General features: G+C 41.6%; 1 protein-coding gene across 2 annotated transcripts in view; it reads left to right on the top strand.

Annotated features, from left to right (window-relative positions):
- ZRANB1 (zinc finger RANBP2-type containing 1) overlaps positions 1-18,100 on the top strand; it is a 43,148-nt gene continuing 25,048 nt past the window's right edge. The window contains exons 1-3 of one of the 2 annotated variants that reach the window (XM_008633333.2): positions 1-17; positions 11,919-12,016; positions 12,756-13,606. In XM_008633333.2, the coding sequence (XP_008631555.1) occupies positions 12,793-13,606 (814 nt within the window). In that variant the 5' untranslated portion in view covers positions 1-17; positions 11,919-12,016; positions 12,756-12,792. Of the gene's footprint in view, positions 18-11,918; positions 12,017-12,709; positions 13,607-18,100 lie in introns of both variants that reach the window. The other variant, XM_017733874.1, reaches the window with a different exon arrangement.

Here is an 18,100-nt window from a genome sequence, read left to right as displayed (position 1 = left end):
CGGATCCCGGCGGAGAGGTAAAGCCCCTGGGCGCTCACTGCCCTCCTCGGGCAGCCCTGCGGGACTAGGGGGCGCGGGGGGGAACGGGGGCGAGCTGCGCCAGAGCCGGCCGGGGACCCGCTGCAGGGTCGTGGGGGCTCTAAGGAGACGCCTCTGGCACGGCCCGGGATCCCGCTGGGATCGGTGTCCCGCGTGGAACGGTTTGCTGAGGGAAGGCAGGCTGGCACAGCCTCGGTACAAAGGCAGGAAACTCGGATTTTTTCTTCGGTGGCTGCTGCTCCGGACCCCGGGCTGTGGTACCTCGGTGTGCCTGGGTGAGATCATGCCTGTGCTGCCTCCCTCCCACTTCTTCCCACCCTCCTGGTTTGATTTTGTTCGTGTTCGGATGTGCCTGTGTCGATCTCCAAGCGGTGGTGGAGTAGGTGATGGGAGTGATGGGTTGTGTCTGTGGATTTTGGGTAGCAGAACTTCCCTGATATTGCCTGTCCCATCCTTGGAAGTGTCCAAGGCCAGGTTGGACAGGGCTTGGAGCACCGTGGGATAGTGAAAGGTGCCCCTTCCCATGGCAGCGGCTTGGAACAAGATGATCTTTAAGGTCCCTTCCAGCCCAAACCATTCTGTGATTCATTCTGTGATCACGTATTGTCGATGCTTTATCAGAAGTAAAGTACAGTGTGAGAAGTATTTCAAAATCGAGCTCGTCTTTTGGAACCGAAGTCTAAACAAAAATTAGGAAAGTTGGATTAAGGAGTGAGGCAGGCTTTGGTAATCCGTGCTGCCCGCGCCTCTCTGTCTGCCTTCACGGTCCCAGACTGCAGCAGCTTCCTGGCAGGATGAGATAAACTTGTCTGCGGAGGTCATGGATGTGTCTGAGAGTCCTTTGGATGTGTCTGTGAGTCCTTCCTTGGGAGTGACAGAATCAGCCTGTCCCCACAGCAGTCACCGCTCCCTTGGGAGCAGCGGGTGGGAGAAATGATGGAGGAGGTGAATCCGGGTGTCCTACACGGCTGGCACAGCCCGGCTGCTGAGAACTTTCTGCTGCCACGGTGACTTTCAGCGATGGCAATAATGACAACTTTTTCTGGAATTCTTGGGGGTTGATGTAGTAAACAAACGTTGTTTGACGGGCTTTGTGCTGTGCTTGAACAGTCTCTGCTCACCAGCTGCCTGCAGTGTCACAAGTGGTGGAGCTGGCATGTGAGGTTAGTCCTTTGATGCGTTTGTTGGTGCAAAAATTGAAAGGTGAGATGTCTTCTGTGTAGTAACTCCCTCTTTCTCTTCTTAGAGTTTGTTCTGGTGTGAGCAGAACCTTTTAACAGTAGTTCAGGAGAGATCTGTTGTAATTAGTTTTGTTTTTCCGTCTGCTTGTTGGTCTGTGGTGACCACAGAAGAGATTCATAAGGCTTATTTCTTTTTCTCCCCCCTTTTTCAGTGGTTACTCAGAGAGGGGGAAACAGGTGAGCAGCAGGAGGTGTTCTGGAGCTCTTTTGCTGGCCTTCTTCCGAAGGCTAAGCTGAGTTGGTGTCTCAGCATGTGGAGTCTGGCATGTCATATGTAAAAGATCACCTCTGGTTTAGGTCTGTCACAGCATTCAAAGAGAATAAAGCTTTTGGATGGGAAAGCATTTCGTGGGGTTTTTGAAACTCAACTCTAATTATGTAGTGTAGTTCTCTTAAAGGAAAGAGAAGTTGCTACCTTTACTTTCCTTGTGGTGCTTTGAGAAAGGACGGGCAGGTGGGGGTGACACCGGTGAGGCTGTGATCTGTTCTTGTGGAGTTGTGTCCATTAGCATTTTCTCAGAAGTATAATTACAAATATTAATGTAATTGGAATGCTGAGTGGCATAAAAGCATCAACGGGTTTCATCACAGAAGCGTGACTTTAATTAGAGACTAATTCCAGCTCAGAATGGGTCAAGAGGACATTTTTAGCTTTGTGTATGGCCATTCTCATTGTATGTTGTCTGACCTGTAAATTCCTCAGGGATGGGAATTCCCACCCATCTTTGGTGCCCTTTGCAAGAAGGATCTGTAAATAAGTCAAAAGTGTAAGTTGGAAATACTTTACTGATTGAATGGGGAGTTATTTTTAATACAGTCAATCAAATAATCAAATGTTCTCTCAGGCACTTTAAAGCGAGATTTACCGGCTCCTTCATGTGGTATTAACTTGGGTGTTAATGGTTCTCTTTCCAGCTTCTCTTTGGCATATCAGTTCTAGCACAACTTCAGATCAATACACTCTTTGTCATGATGTGCTCTCTGCTAATCACAGCAAAGCATTTAAACTGCTACTGCCAGTTCTCTTAGTAATCTCATGCCCTTTCCTCCCCCCAAAATTTGAAGACTGGGTTATTTCGGGCTGTTCAAAATTGATGTCAACAAGTAATCCTCAGTTTAACTGCATGAATTATGATCCACAGTCTCCTGGTACTAAAATGGAACTAAACTTTAGTTTGGCAGCTGAAAATGGCTGGCTTAGCTGTAACAGAGTTCTTAATTTTTTTATTTTTTTTAAATAGTACTATGTATGAAGAGGGAAACAAGGGAAAATTGAAAAGAGAGTTTATTTCCAACGCAGCTGATGAAGAGTTTGCCATTTCCCTTGTCAGAAGGCATAGTTTGGTAAAATCAGTTTAATGACATAGATAATTGTAACTTTGTAATGTCAGTTGAATGGAATTTGTTACACCTTAAAAAGAAAATGTCTGTCTTCAAATTAAGATTTCAAACATTTGGAATCCAGACACTTTCCTGGTACTTTTCATAGCATTTCTTGTGTAGCTGTCATTCCTTCATCTTGCACAGGATTGTGACTGTGCTCATTTTTGCATCATCAGTGGCTGGAGCACAGCTGCTCTATGTAGTTAATTCTTTTAGAGCTTTCTTAAGTGCAAGATTAAGAATTACCTCTTCGGGGTCTACCAGTTAACGTGCTTTAGAAGAACTGTAGTACTTCAACAGCAGTTCTGAGAACATGTTAATCTATAATAATATTTATGATTTTGCATTTCTTTCTTTTGTGGCACAGGCAGGTGTTGAGGAGCTCTGTAGTCAAACTGGAGTTGTGTCCACCTGGAATTTTTCAGAACAACTTTTTTTCCTGTGCTGATGTCTCATTTATGCAGCAACTCACTTTGGTGAAGACCAGGGAGAAGGGAGGTGTGGAGGGGATGGAGCAGGGAATGAGGGCAGTGATGTTTGAAGAGGGAGCTGTCTTCAAGAGAGGGCTGATACGGAGTCCCTGGTTCAAGAAAGCAGAAGGAATAGTAGGTTTTTTAGAAGGAATGTGGGGAGGTAATACAGTGGAAAGATTGGTAGTGACTGGTATGTGCAGAGCATCTTGCCTAGGAAGCAGCCAAATTTGCAGCCCTTTTGCATTTTCTACTGTACAGGAGATATAATTAAGTTGGCATTTTTCCCTTTGGTTATTTGGGTTTGTCCTGATGTAATCTGTTCTGCATGTTCTTAAGACAAGGATACTACTGCGTGGTTTGTTGTTGGGTTTTTTGTTTGCTTGCTTGTTTGCTTTTTGTTATGTCTACTAAGTTGGATTGCTTTTTGCTGAGAATGGCTTGCAAATTTTAAATTAAGGACAGTTGCTACTTCTAAGAAAAATGCTGGAGAAGACACAGCATTTAAGGTTAAATTCAGAACTGAGCTGAAAATACTCGAAGTACTGTGAACTAGGTATAAAGAGAAAACCAGACATGTAACCTGCTGTCCAGGGAATGGGAGACGGGAAGGATGGACCTGTGTCTGCTTTGGGGAGTGTAAATAGGGTGTGTAAGTAGGACTTGTGTCTGGAACTGTGACTTGTGAGCAAGGAGGCTGCAGTCCTTTCCTCCTCTCCTCCCTTCTGCTGTGCCAGAAGCCAAGATGTGGTGCTGTTTTATTTGGGTTATGTTTGCCATTACTTCTGTAATCTAACATTAAGGTTTAAAAATCCTCCATGTGGTTCTTTGACTTCAATTGGATTTAGCATCTGGTCCTGAGAAGCTGGTTTTAATAAAACAGAGAAAGTTGGGGTTACTTAGGAGTTTGTGGGCATTAAGAAACTTTGGTAAGGTATGTTGATTTTATTGGTAGCTTCTAGATATTCAGGAGTTGGTGTTCCTGAGCTAAAGAAAACTGTCAGAACCATGATTTATGTGACTCTGGAAGGAAGAATAAGCTTGCATGATCTGGGGGGTTTTTTGGTTTGGTTTTTTTTCCCCCTCACTGGATTGGAACTATTTTGATCAGGTAATCTTTTGTGGCTTTGAATTTACACCCACTTTTATAGGTGCACTCATTTGAAAACTGTGTGGCTCTTGGTGCATATACAGTTGATTATCTGGGAAGAAAAGCTTCTATCATAAATCTCATAACTCTGTATAATTCCAGCAAAATTAGGAAGTTTGCTTTGTTATGTTATGAGAGAATGTTGTTTTTTGTGGTTGTGAGGACTGTAAGTGCACGGTGAGAGCTTGCCTTGTGCTTCTCTCAGGGTAATGGGCTTGGAAGTATTCCTTGAGTCTCCATTCATCTTCCCAGTATCTAAGCAGGGACCTGTAGAGCCAGCTGGCATATTTATTCCTTGCTGTTATTTCAGTACTCCCCTGGAACAGCCTCAATCTACAGGTCTTGGATTCAAGAAGTGTTGAGTATATACTTTTGGTTTTTACTGGTTCTCACTGCCCTGGTAAGTCAGGAGTGTTGTGTCCTGGCGTCTGAACAGCTTCTGGTCATCATTGACGATGTCTGACAGATGGGCTGGTGGGTTTAGGTTTTACCTGGGAAGGCTTCCCCTTACTGGGTGCCTGCTGAGAAGCTCTTTTTATCTTGCTGAAGGGCTGAGATGGGCTTCTGGGCTATTTACTTTTTATTTTTGACCTCTCCGTTACTGTTTAGCTTGGCAGGGATAAAAAGAATTGTCACCGCATGGCTTTTAAAGGGTTTACTTAAAGAAGGTTGTTCAGTGTTGCCTTCAGTAGAAACTTACTCCCACCCCAGAACCTGTTATTACTGCTTTAGAGCTGTTAACTCTGAAACTTTCCAGCAGTGCAGAGTACTTTGCAGTGATTAACTCAGAGATATGGATGATGACCAAAATACAGATTACTAATCATACAGTTAAAAAAAAAGTTATTAAAAAAACTGGTATAACTCTGTCTCTAGAAGGAGTTTGGATTTGTTTTCCCTGTGATATTTGACACTAGTTCTTTGCACTGTGTTAAGCAGCAGCATCTACACTAGTGGATTTTGTGTGCTGTGATTGTAGCATTTTTGCTTCTATTTTTTCTTTTTCCCTCTTTTTGATACTTTGCTGCCTTGCCAGGATCTTAGGAAGAACTGGATAAATAAAATGAGTGTGGTTTGTTTGGCTCACTTGAACTGGGACTTGCCTTAAATGTATTCCAATTGCAAATGCATGTATTGAAGGCAGTCCTTAGCTGTATCTGAATGTGGCTTGCCATTAATTTGGAGCAAACTGCCCAGTAGTGGATGCTGAGTGTGTGTGTCCGTGCTTCATTTGGAGGCAGGTGGTTTTCCTCCTCCAAATGGTGACTGTGTGTGTAGCCCTCCTCTAATTTATTGTCAGCCAGTATTGAGGAGGTCCAGGGGATAATTACTAGAAAATGTACGAGTCTTGGTGTAATGTTCCTGCTGTTGGACAGGTTTAAGTGTTTCAGAGTTTTGATGTCTGACTCCACAGTGTGTTTTCAGTCAAAGCGTGACATCTGGTTTTCCTCCTTGTGTGTGAGGATGGCTGAGAGCTAAACAAAAGTGGGTCTGGTGTTTGAGGCACAGTCTAAACACAGATAAACTGTTTTTGTATTTGACCTCACTTTTTATAAAGAAACATCTTGTTCAACTTCTGTACTTTGTCCAAGGCTAGTGTCTTTTTAAAACTGAAGTTTTAACAGTTCTGTTGTTGTGTATGTTCTTGTAGATCTTAACTCAGTATTCATCTGTTGCTGTTCGTGGGCAAATTCATTAAATGCAGGTGGCTGTATTTATGCAAATGTTCTATCACAGCTCATTATTTTAAGTCATTTTGCTTGGGTTTTGATTAGTATTGTGTGGGAGATGCTGTGCATTATGTAACTGTTGATCTGCCCAAATGGTGTTGGTTTCTAAGTAGTCAGTTGTATTTAGTCCATCCTAATGTGCAGTAACATCTCATCTGGACAGTCGTTCACTTTTAATTGAGGTTAAAATAAAACAAAAAGCAACCCTGAAAAAGAAAAAGAACTGATCTGCAAGCTGCTGCCACGGGGTTTTTATAGGTTGTTTTCAGCAGTTAAGATTTGCCTATCTTTTAGTCACAGATTTAATAGAGCTATATGGAGTTTGACCCATTTGAGATGAGTAACGAATAAAATGCAAACTTGCACTGTGCAAGTTACACAAGAGGGTTAACTGTAGTGGCTAAGAGCACAGAAGTGCTTCAAGAGATAAACATTAAAATAAAAAAAAAACAGCAGAAAGAGAAAATGTTTACTCTTCTCAAATATCTGTTAATTCTGTGATGAGTTTCCAGCTTTTGCAGAAGTGTCCGTTTACATTAGGCTGTAGACCTAATCATAAAGTTCATTGTCAATCATGTATTTCAGATGTCTCCAAAGATGTGAAACCTCCCAAATGTTTTCCTTCTTACTGCATAGAGCATTAGCAAAATTGGACATCCTCTTGCATTAAAGCTGCATATAAATTCTTTTGCTTTTGAAAAGTCAGCAGTTGGGTTGGAAGTGTGAATAGAATATTGAAAAGAAAGCTGAAGCAAAATCAGCGTAATTTTTCTGAATACCATAAATACCTAATAAAGTAGATTTAAGATGCTTTGAAATGAGATACGAATCCATAAAGCAGAATGAAAACAATTTTTTATTAATTTTATGTAAATGAAACCCATCTGAATTCACCAATGAACAGACTTCTGAATATGTTCAGAAGTTAATTCTTACTTTCTTGCTTTTTATGGTTAAGAGAACTGTGTTTCTTGCACTGTGTTTCTTTTTGAGAGCTCAGTTCTCCTGGATTTTAACTCATTGCCCACTTACAAGATGAAGAGTTTTAGGTAGTGAGTCAGGTCGTACTGAAAAATCTGCAATAAGGGAGTATTTTTGGTGATCTGTACTATCAAAAGTGCAGAAAATGTTAGAAGTCACTTAACATACTAGATTGTAAATAGCTACTCAGTTACAACTAAAATCTTTTCAGTTCTTCTTTTCTCATGCACCATTAATGCCGTAGTTTGTAGATTGTGTTGTGATGTGCATGGGAGTGATTTGGTCTTTAATGGAATTGAGATTTATGCCAGTCTTAACTGGGTGATGCTTCTCTTGAGGCAGGAGCCTTGTCCCTGCTGCCGGTGTTGGAGGGAGCAGAGGAACAGCTCCATTCCTCTGGAGAGCCAGAGGTGATCCATGTGTGTTTTGGAGCAGCGCTCTTGCTGGCATGAGGATGGGAGGATGGTGCAGTTTGACAAAAGCCTCCCGATCCTGCTTGAATCTGTGTTTGGTGAGACGGGGGTTTCTGCGTTCTGTGGCTGCTGCAGTCTGGGTGCAGTTCCTGCGGTCTGCACTGCAAACAGCCAGCTGGTGTTCTTTAAGGAAATCAACATTTCCAAAGTAAAACCCCCACCTCACAGAGCAGCTTGTGGAAAATTATTTCAGTGCTCTTTTGCTGAGATGACAGAGTATTTTCTCCCTTTTGCTGCTCTGTTTGGGACTGAATCCTTGCCTTTTTTAAAGAACTGTTCTAACAACCAAGGCAGACTATGCTTGCTTATTAATTCCTTGCTTCAGTGAGTTCAGGCTAATACAGAAAATGCTTCTATGTTGTGGCTTTGCAATAATTTTTCCATTCTTTATTATAATGTGTAGATACTATTGCAAAGCTTCCAGATTCAGTGCTGATGTGATCTGTTTGTTCCATTGACGAGGTCAGGGTTCTTAATTTTATTAAAATTAATTTGCAAGGATGACAACAGAGCTTATTGTTAGTTCCCATCAGATTATAGGAGCCCAAGTTCAAGCTTTCTGCTTTTAATATACTGATCTGTTGAGCCTTATACTGAATTATTGAGAAAGAAGAGCAAATAGTTGAAGGTAGAGTAAGTAATTTTGGTAAGGTAAGAGAAGAAAGTCAGTAAATATCCACCTTGGAAAATTAGGCTAGGATTTGTGAAAGGCTTTACTTCTGTACTCCTGAAGTGCTGAATTAATAGATTCTGCATTTGGTTATAGAGATCCCTCGTTTTCCGAAAAAGATACTTCTGCTTATTTTGTTCATCTGAAAAGTTGCTTTAGTGTTTTTAAAATACAGAAACCAGCCTGCCTTTCTTTTTGGAGCAGCCTATGAGAGGCAGCTACATGGGAGGAAGGAGGGTGATTCTTGCTTTACCTTGCAAGCCTTACTGAAGGCTGAAGCTGGCACCTTGAGCTCCCTTTCCCCCTGAAAATACAGAAGCAGTTTTATTTGAAAATCTGTACACATGAACAAAATGAGTTTGAGGTGGGAACCCTGATTTGATCAGTGTAATTATGTAAGGTTTCAGCCAGCACAGATGCCAGCACCATCCCAGCAAAAAATCCGCAGTGTAGACTGGTCTAAATCAGCATCTGGTCTGTTTACAGGGAGGGCTTGATCGTTTAATGAAGTGGAGCTCCATATTGTTCCTTGTTTGAGCCAGTGGAAAAACAACTTCTGGACACAGCGAATAATTATACTGAGGGGAGTGTAATATATCCTGTCATGAGAGTGGTATTTGAGAACCTTGTTGTTTCTTCCCAGTTTCTGTGAGCTTTTTTTGTGTTTTCTTGTGCACCTAAAAAGAAGAATATTCTTGAAAGTTGAAACAAAGCAAAAGACAAATTTCTGATTATTCTAGTTCACCTTTTACTTCTGACTTTATGTAGTAAAAAGGTTATCTGATAAGGTTTTGGGGTTTTTTGTTTGTTTGTTCCTTATTTATCAGAACTTAATATATTTTCCTCTTCAGTGCATTGATTTACTCTACAAGTGTGTCCAGAAGATATTCAGCACACTGTATAAACTGATCAGCTGGAATTTGTTTGAAGTTTTGTGGGTTTTAATTTCTTGTCTGCTCATGCTTTTTGGACATAAAGGCATGTACCTGCACTTCACAGTCACTGTGTTGCTATTTCTCTGTCAGAGGAGGCACTCCATGATTCAGCTTCTCCTCTGTGAGGAATCTAAAATGACAAGTTAACTTGAAAACAGAGTCAAAGAAGTAATTGGAAAAAAATGTAATAAGCTTCAAACTGCTGTGGCTGGATGGTGATGCTGTTATCACCAGTAAATAATGGAATCACAGACTGGTCTGGGTTGGAAGGGACCTTAAAGCTCATCTTGTTCCAATCCCCTACCATGGGCAGGGACACCTTCCACTGTCCCACGTTATTCCAAGCCCTGTCCAACCTGGCCTTGGACACTTCCAGGGATCCGGGGTAGCCACAGCTTCTCTGGGCACCCTGTGCCAGGGCCCCACCACCCTCACAGGGAACAACTTCTTTCTAATACCTAATCTAAATCTACTCCCTTTCAGTGTGAAGCCACTTCCCCTTGTCCTGTCACTGCAGTTCCTGATGAAAACAGAATTGGATTGGTCTGGTGTCTCTGACCTCTTAACTGTGCTCCCACCAGACACCAGTCCCATCCATGGGTAGCTACAGTGGTGGGTAGAATTGGAGGTCAGACCAAGTAAAAAGCAGTAAAACAGTAAAAAAAACCCCAATGCTGAATTTCCTCGCTGTACTTGGTGTTGGCAGAGCTGTCAAGGAAGAGAGATTGCGTTGCTCTATTGAGCCTTTTTATATTCTTTACTTCATAATAACCCGAGGCCTCGTGTTCGGAGGTGGTGAGCTCATATCTCAGAGGCTTTCAAAACTGCAGGTACTCAGCCTCTCTAAGAATTATGTCTGAGAGCATCTGCTTTCTAAGGGCCACAGAAGATAATTGCAGCTAAAAAGCTGATCTTGTGATATGTATGAAAGCTTTCCTGTAATGTGGGATGTCCTGAGCTATTTAGTTTTCTAAGTAGTATCTAGTACGTGTTTAGGTTGTTTTTGCATCCAGCTGCTTTACAACTTGAGCTCCAATCTCCTTTCCCAGTCTTAATATCACTAAAACAGATGATGCCTTGTTTTCATGACCCGTCCCAAATGTGGGTTGGGATTTGTCTGCAGTGGGAACTGCTTTGTTTAAGGCTTTACAAACTAGGGCAGGGAAGAAACCATTTACAGTTACAGATACCCATCACACACTGTTTATGGATTTAATGGGAAGCATCACCTACTCCAGCCACACCAGCTTCTGCTCCAGTAGGAATTATTCTCAAGCACTGGAGTATTGGGACAGCCACTTTTGGTGGTCCTTGGTGGCACAATCTCTTGGTGGCAGTGGGCAGGTGCACAGGCAGTGTTCTTCTGCCTTCTCTGTTCTGAAAACCATGTTCAACTCTCCTGTGTTTCTAACTACAAAACATTAATTCCTAAAAAAACTCTACTGTTTCTAGAGAGAAGCAGCTTATTAAGAAAGTAATTAAAAACCTTATTTTGGGAATTGGGGGCAAAGCTTTGACCAAATGGAGTAGATAAACCTCATGTCTAGTGTACTCATATAGGAGGTGTTTTAGTAAAGTAGAGAAACCTTTTTTCCTTAAAGTTCCCAAAAAGTCTTCTTTGTAAAGTCACCTTTAGTAAAATCAAATTAATTTCATATTTTCCTGTAGATATGTATGTATTTTTCACTTTATCACAGAAATGGGGAGCCTAGTATGATCCCACTTCTTTTTTCCCTATTATAAATGGGCATGGACATCTGTCAGGAACGGTGGAGGGGAAGCAGCAGGAAATCTAATTGCCTTTTCAGCACATTCCTCAGTCTGACACAGTTTTATAACGTAGAGGTGGGAGTGAAGTGCTCTGCAGGCTGTTCAAACCAGTCCTGTGGAACCCGAGCTTTATGAGAGAGCTTCCTGTGTTCCTGATTGCTCCTCTGCTTTCATGCAGCATAAATATGGATCGCTATGGAAAAGGATAGTGCTGCCCTCTCCTCTGTCCTGGCCATGCGATAGGCCCTCATTCATGCAGCCACCTGATCTGGTCAATAGATCACTTGAGCTCTTGGAAAAAACCCATGTTCTGTGCCGGAGTCCTCAGGAGGAGATAGTAGGAATAAGGGTGACAAATTTAAGTAGATGTTTTAGCTGTGCCTTAGCAGAGCAAGGTGTGGGTGAAGGTATTTCAGTGAAGAATGTACTAACTTGTAAAACACTGGCTAATTGGGGAAGAGGTATTAACTAATTTTTGGGTTGATGTATCTAGTTTTGAATTTAATCCTGTTGTGCAGCTTGCAAGTTTCAGTTTCCTAGGCTCTGGGTGGTTACGTTAGCTGAGAGAGTTGCAATATGATAAACAAGAAGTGTCGGTCCAGTGATGTGATGAGTTTGTATTTAATCAGTTTTGCATTCTTAAAACCAGCACTTTGTTGAATTTTACAAGCTGGGTAACTCTTCTGGGGTAAGGGAGGAAATGCTGTGTATGTTTGTCTATTTGTCCTTTATCTACCTGCCTCACCCTTTCCCTCTACTACACTCTCTACACGAAGCTTTTTCTGCCTTCCCCATCCTAGGTTTCCGATTGCAGTAAGAGTGTTCATGGATGTTTTGGTGTGAACTTGTTGCTTGGATCTACTTATTTTACTTCAGCAGATTGACCACTTGTGTGGTGACCATTTTTTTATAAATACTGGTTTATTGTAACCGGTCTCTCTTGGCCTCAGCAGGTCATGACTGGGTTTAACCAAGTAAATTGGGATTGGAATAGGTGTGGCATTTAATAATTAACTTTCTGGTTACTCAGGTCCAGTAGGAAACCTATAATGAGTCTGTTTTCATTTTGTTTACAGGAATAGTTACCTGCTTAGTCTCATCCTTCATATTTGGCAGTCTGAAGAAAAGGTCTGAGCCAGCATGAAGACAGAATCCCCTCTTCATTAGAGAAAAAGTGAGTTGGAATTGGGTTGAAATCTGAATTTGTAGCTTGAAAATACCGTCTTAGCCTACCACCACATACAGCTTGTGCTTGCTTTCAAGTGGCATTTTCACTTTGTAACACTAGTGATATGGGTGATGTCCAGTCAAGACCTAGTCATTTATAAAATTATTATATACAAAATTCAAATTATAAGCATTTTATGTAAATTCCAACACCCTCCTTTTCTGAAAGAACTGCTTACTCACTGTGTAACTGCCCACTTGATACACTCCTTCCTTCCAAATCCTGTAAGGTCTATTACAGGATGTTACAGGACCTAGACTTTGTGTTCCTTTTCTTGTTCTGCTGTATTCATACTGAGTTTTATTTTAATAATTTAATATTTATAACTTGTTTCTGTAGCTGTACTGGTCTCTTCTCCAGTATTCTCAGTGCTTAATGCATATTCTGAATTTGTTTGGAAGTCTCTGTGCAAATTTGAGGAGTTTCAGAAATGCAGGACTGAGGTTTTTTTCTCATTTCTGCACTAGTAAATCCTGAATTCTGCATGTAAAATACTGGTAGGTCAAGTCTTACCCTTTTCGTAGTGGTTTTACTCCCCCTAGATGTTGTAATAATACCGAGAAAAATAGACTGCCTGTTTGCCCAGCCTGATTTTTATATCCACTGGGTTAAATCTCATTAATTTGTTGCGTTGAACAGCTCCTTTGCTGGTACTGTGTACTGATGGTGTGTTCTGACCCGTCAGCTTTCTGCCCGCCGCAGTTCATTTCAAGAAGTGCACGATGACAGAGCGTGGAATTAAATGGGCCTGTGAGTATTGTACATATGAGAATTGGCCTTCTGCAATCAAGTGCACCATGTGTCGTGCCCAGAGACCCAGTGGAACAATTATCACAGAAGATCCTTTCAAGAGTGGTTCCAGTGACATCGGTAGGGACTGGGATCCTACGAGCACTGAAGGGGGGAGCAGTCCTTTGATATGCCCGGATTCTAGTGCAAGACCAAGGGTTAAATCATCCTACAGTATGGAAAGTGCAAATAAATGGTCGTGCCACATGTGCACGTACTTGAACTGGCCAAGAGCTATAAGGTGTACCCAGTGCTTGTCTCAGCGCAGGACCAGGAGTCCCACGGAGTCTCCTCAGTCTTCAGGCTCCGGTTCCAGACTGGTCCCTTTTTCCGTGGATCCATGTGAGGAATACAATGACAGAAATAAACTAAACACAAGGGCTCAGCACTGGACTTGTTCTGTTTGTACATATGAAAACTGGGCCAAGGCCAGGAAATGTGTTGTATGTGACCACCCCAGACCCAACAACATTGAAGCAATAGAACTGGCAGACAGAGAAGAGGCTTCTTCCATCATAAATGAGCAAGACAGGGCTCGGTGGAGAGGCAGCTGTAGTAGTGGTAATAGCCAAAGAAGATCTCCACCGACAACCAAACGGGAATCTGATGTGAAAATGGACTTCCAAAGAATTGAATTGGCTGGAGCTGTTGGCAGCAAGGAGGAGCTTGAAGTTGACTTCAAAAAACTAAAGCAAATAAAAAATAGAATGAAAAAGACTGACTGGCTGTTCCTAAATGCTTGTGTCGGTAAGTTGTTTACTGCTACATTCTGCTCTTGAGCCCATGGTTAAGTATTTTGGGAGAATGAAGAATTAAAACAGAAACTTGGCATTTAATTTCAAACCAGCTTTTTTTATCTCTGCATTTCCATTTTAAAAAGTAAGCCAAATGTAGAGGTTCCTGAAATAGCACCTGCTAAGAGAGGCTGTGAAGTTCATCCATAATCTGAACAGGGTTAGACGTGTCTCTCAAGTGTACTTGGACTTTTTTGACCTTTTGTAGAAATGGATATTCTTGTAACCAAATCTTCTTGTTCCATGTAATTGTTAAAAGGTGGAAAAATTACAAAGCTAATCTACAGAACATGAGTGCATATAGTACTGTAAAAAGTGCCCTTACTGGATAATTAAAATTACTCTTCTTTTTGCTATGGGAAGACATGCTCTGTAGAGTCAGCAGCTGCAGCTTGGGAGTATTTGTAAACAGTGTAGAGCTTGCAACAGTACAAGATGCTCTGTCAGATGTTAAAAATAACACCAAAATATGTAGCTCCAAGAAACTGCATGTGTAATACTGACCTTGAAAGTAATAATGTTGTATTAATACACATAGTGTGTGGTAAATGTTTACAGGCTTTCTGAAAGTATTTTTTTAGTCAGCTGCTTCAAAAAACATTCAAATACCAATTTTGTTCTGTATTTTAGTGCTTTCCTAAGGAAATGTTGGATAATTCTCGCAGTGCTGTTAAAGAACAGAGCCATGTGAGAGCAAGGTTTTCTTCAGTTACTGACCTTGTGAGTTAACTTTTGTGCTGTAGCTTCCCAGAAGCAGATATCGTGTGCCCCAGCATACGAGCAGGTTCAACACTTGAAATACGCAACTATTATTAGAGTAAAACACTTCATTTGAAACTCTGGCTCTACTAGCATGTCTCATGCTGTTCCTTAATGTTTCACAAAGTCACTTCATGGTTGTTGTAATCAAAGAACTAATTAGTGGAGCTGCTTTTTTTAACATATTTGATCACGTGTAAGTGTTTTTGTGGGTATGCTGTGTTTGGTTTCTCCAAGCTAATAAATATTCGAGTTTATTTTTGTGTTCTGTGAATAGTTAGACATTCACACTTCCTTTTGGAAAGAGATGCCTCAGTATTTCCTGATACCTTCAGTTCCTTACAAGCTTTTTTTCTTCTGAAATGAACAGCCGAAATTCTGTGCGGTATTTTTTAAGTTATTGAATACCGAGGGTCAATTGTCAGAGGTTGTTCCTATGTCTTACAAGAATATTTATCTTGCATTCTGATAGCAATTGTATTAAATATTAGGGTATTTTTTCCCTTTGGTTTTTCAAAAGAGGTGTTTTTTGACTATTCTAATATTACTTAAAATATTTCACACTTTCTGATTTAACCTGTGTGGGAAGGGTTGTATTTATATTTAAGAACATGGGTTTGCAAGTATTTAATGTTGCTTGTGACTATATAGTTGTACATAAACCTCAAAACCGTGTTCATAGAAGTTTTGTAATGCAGTAATGGTTTGGTTTGAAGGGATCTTTGTGAGAAAGGCAGAATGCAGATGGAATTGTGTGCTGATTGTTACTGCTGCCTGCTGAAAGCTTTCACGGATTTCTTTCTCAAACACCTACTATACTCCTAGGGGAGAGGGATGATGGGGGGACAGGAACCAGCAAACAAAGCTGTTAATTATCAGTCCTTCATCTCAGAACTTCATTTTGCATATTACAGATGTCATATTTTCCCAAACACTCCCTGTAACAGGAATAACCTTAGGAAGATTGATGGAAGTTGCATGGATTCTCCTGTGCTTGTCTCTGGTTGTTGTATCTGTAGTGTGTCTGTGGTGGAAAAGTACACCAGTTTAGCCAATAATCATTAAAGCAAGAAGCTCAATTTCTGCTGGTGATCTTAGTGTGACATACTTAAACCAATTTAACTGTCAATTGAATAACTTTGCCCAAAGCATCTGTTTTTACCATTGAAATCAAGTGGGTTACTGTGACTTAGTGAGTTCTGTTTGTTCTCCAGCTGGAGCTCTTGGGAGGTTCTAGCTGAGCTGAACACTTGTCAGTCCTTAGCCAAGCAAAATTATAAAGTAGGACAAGTTCATGTTACATGCCAAGTAAATTTGTGAACATTGATGGACCAAGAGTTTGTGTGTTGCCCTGCTCCATCTGACAGATGGTGCCTTGTTAGGATTTGGGAGCTTCAGACTGAAAACCTTCAAGTTTAAGCTCAATCAGTTGTGGAGAGTCCATTTGCTTTGAATCCATCTTTTGTAGGAGAGATGTTAAAAAGTTAACTTTCAAAGTTAACCCTGAAGTTAAAAATAAAGATTAAAGGAGCAGGAGTAGGAGGAATTCTTGGCAGAGTGGTTATTTTCTTTTCTCTTCGAAGATATTATCTGTCAGAAGGTACCAAGGAAAATGTCTTGTACTTTAGGACAGCTGTTTGGTTGAACTCCCTCTTCACATCTTAACTCCAGCACAAAATGCTTTTTAAATTTAATGTCAAGTTTCATTAAAAAACGTATATCAGACTACTCTTTTCCACATCTGTTCTTTTTAGCTGAAACATGAAGAGAGATGTGTATCAAGTAGATTTAAGAAGGTACTTGCGTGTGTATTTGGATTTTTTTATTTTTGTTCTGTTCAGGCATCCATTAATACTTTTCCCACCTCAGTAAGTAAACATGTCAATAAGGCTTCCATTCCTTGCAAATCCAGGCTGTAAGAAATGTGATGAGTGCAACTCTTGCCTTTCAGCATGCATGGTTTCCTTGATGGAGGGTATTCCTTCCAAATCAGAAGGATTAGTGGCATTCCCCTATTCAAACTCCACCAGCAAATGTACTTGAATGTTGGGTTTTTTACTGGCTTGCTTTTTTTCAGAGTGAATGTGTCTGTTGAGTGATTCTTTCTCAAAAAGATGAGATTTTAAACTGATTCATGTGGTTAAAATTTATTAAAATCCTAGCAGAAACTGGAGTAAGTGTGCCCGGATAACCTGGCTTCCTGCAAATGCCAGTTTAAATTACAAAGAGGAATTACAAATGGTTTCTGCAATGACACCAGCATTTTCTACCATCGTGTCCTAGGATGAGGTTAATGTGAAGTCCAAGGTGACTCATTTCTTAGGGGAGGGAACTGATATATATTTAAAATTAAACTCTGTTATCTTTTCTATAACTCATGGTACCTGTGGCAGGCACTGTCAGGGAGTCCTGGTGGCCTGTGGGACTTCGGGAGTGTCATGTGCAACAATCAAGTGTTGCTGTGGGGCCTGGTGAAGCTGGTTCCAGCTGGCTGTGGATTTAAGGAGTACAAATGGATGAGGATGGCTGTGCCTATAAAACTTCTCTGGCATCCAGAGTTTGCTTGGGGGTTACCCTGGAGCTTCCCCTCTCCTGGCACTTCAGGGCTGGATTTGACAGTGATGCTGGCAGAGTGTGTGTGCTGCAGGGCACTGCTGGGGATTCTTGAGTTATGAGTTCAACTCCTGAGCTTGAACTGCAGCCCATAGATTAAAAGTAAACTGAATTTCTTCTCCTTTTCCTTTCTCCTCCACGTGTTTATCACCTGCTGTGAGAAAAGTGTGTTCTTCTCTTGGTTCAGGTCAGTAGGGCGGACACTGCTCTCATGGGCCAGACCTTCCTGTGGGGATGGTGCCTCCCAAATCAAGTAGGCACACATTCTTCTTAGCTCTGTGAAAGAAACAGCTAAGAGTATGTTTCTTAAACAAATCCAAAATATTTAGAGCAATCTGTCATGAATCTTGTTTTGCAGTACATCCTTAAAAGGACTGTTAGTTCATTCCTAGTATTCCTACACCATGTCTGCTTAGTTTTTCCTTTGTCAACTGCTTTATCTCTCCTACAGGGTTTTTTTTTATCCTGTTACTTTTTTGAACTAGTGTCAGATGTGTTACCCAGGCCTTCAGAAGCCCTGTGGGCAAGGAGAGTCCCTGTCCAGACATTGGTATGGAGTTGGCTGGGCTGTGTCCCACTCTGCCCTGCAGCTCCAGGAGACACAGAGGCACCTCCTGCTCTGTGTCCTGCAGAGCCTCTGGCTTTTCACTGAGTATTTATAAAGGCAGCCTGAAGGCACTGACATAAACAAGGTGCTTTCAGCTGGCACTGCCACCCAGAGTCGTCCCAGGTGCCCCTTTCTGTTCTCCTGGGATGTTTGAAAATGAAGCTTGATTAGGGGATGTTTTTGTGGGGGATGTGGGGGTTTTGTTTCTTTTTGCTGGTTTAGTAAGCTCACACTGGCCTCCTCATCATACCCATGGTCCAGCTGAACCTTGATGGTTCTGTCTGTGCTGTGATAAGGGAGTGGGAAGTGTATGGGTGGGAACAAGCTGCTGGAGGCCAGGAAAGGTCATGCACCTTCTCTTGCTGGTGTCAGTCTAGGCTTGAAGTGTTTAGGGAAGTGCAGCATGGATTACTCACTGCCAGGTGATGACCTGCCACTCTGGCTGCGGCTGGGGATGGGAGATGGGGG

This window comes from Corvus brachyrhynchos, unplaced genomic scaffold (assembly GCF_000691975.1).
Source record: "Corvus brachyrhynchos isolate BGI_N302 unplaced genomic scaffold, ASM69197v1 scaffold514, whole genome shotgun sequence".
NCBI classification, from domain to species: Eukaryota; Metazoa; Chordata; class Aves; order Passeriformes; family Corvidae; genus Corvus; species Corvus brachyrhynchos.
The sequence above is the reverse complement of the archived record's forward strand: the minus strand, read 5'-3'. Positions and strand labels throughout refer to the sequence as shown.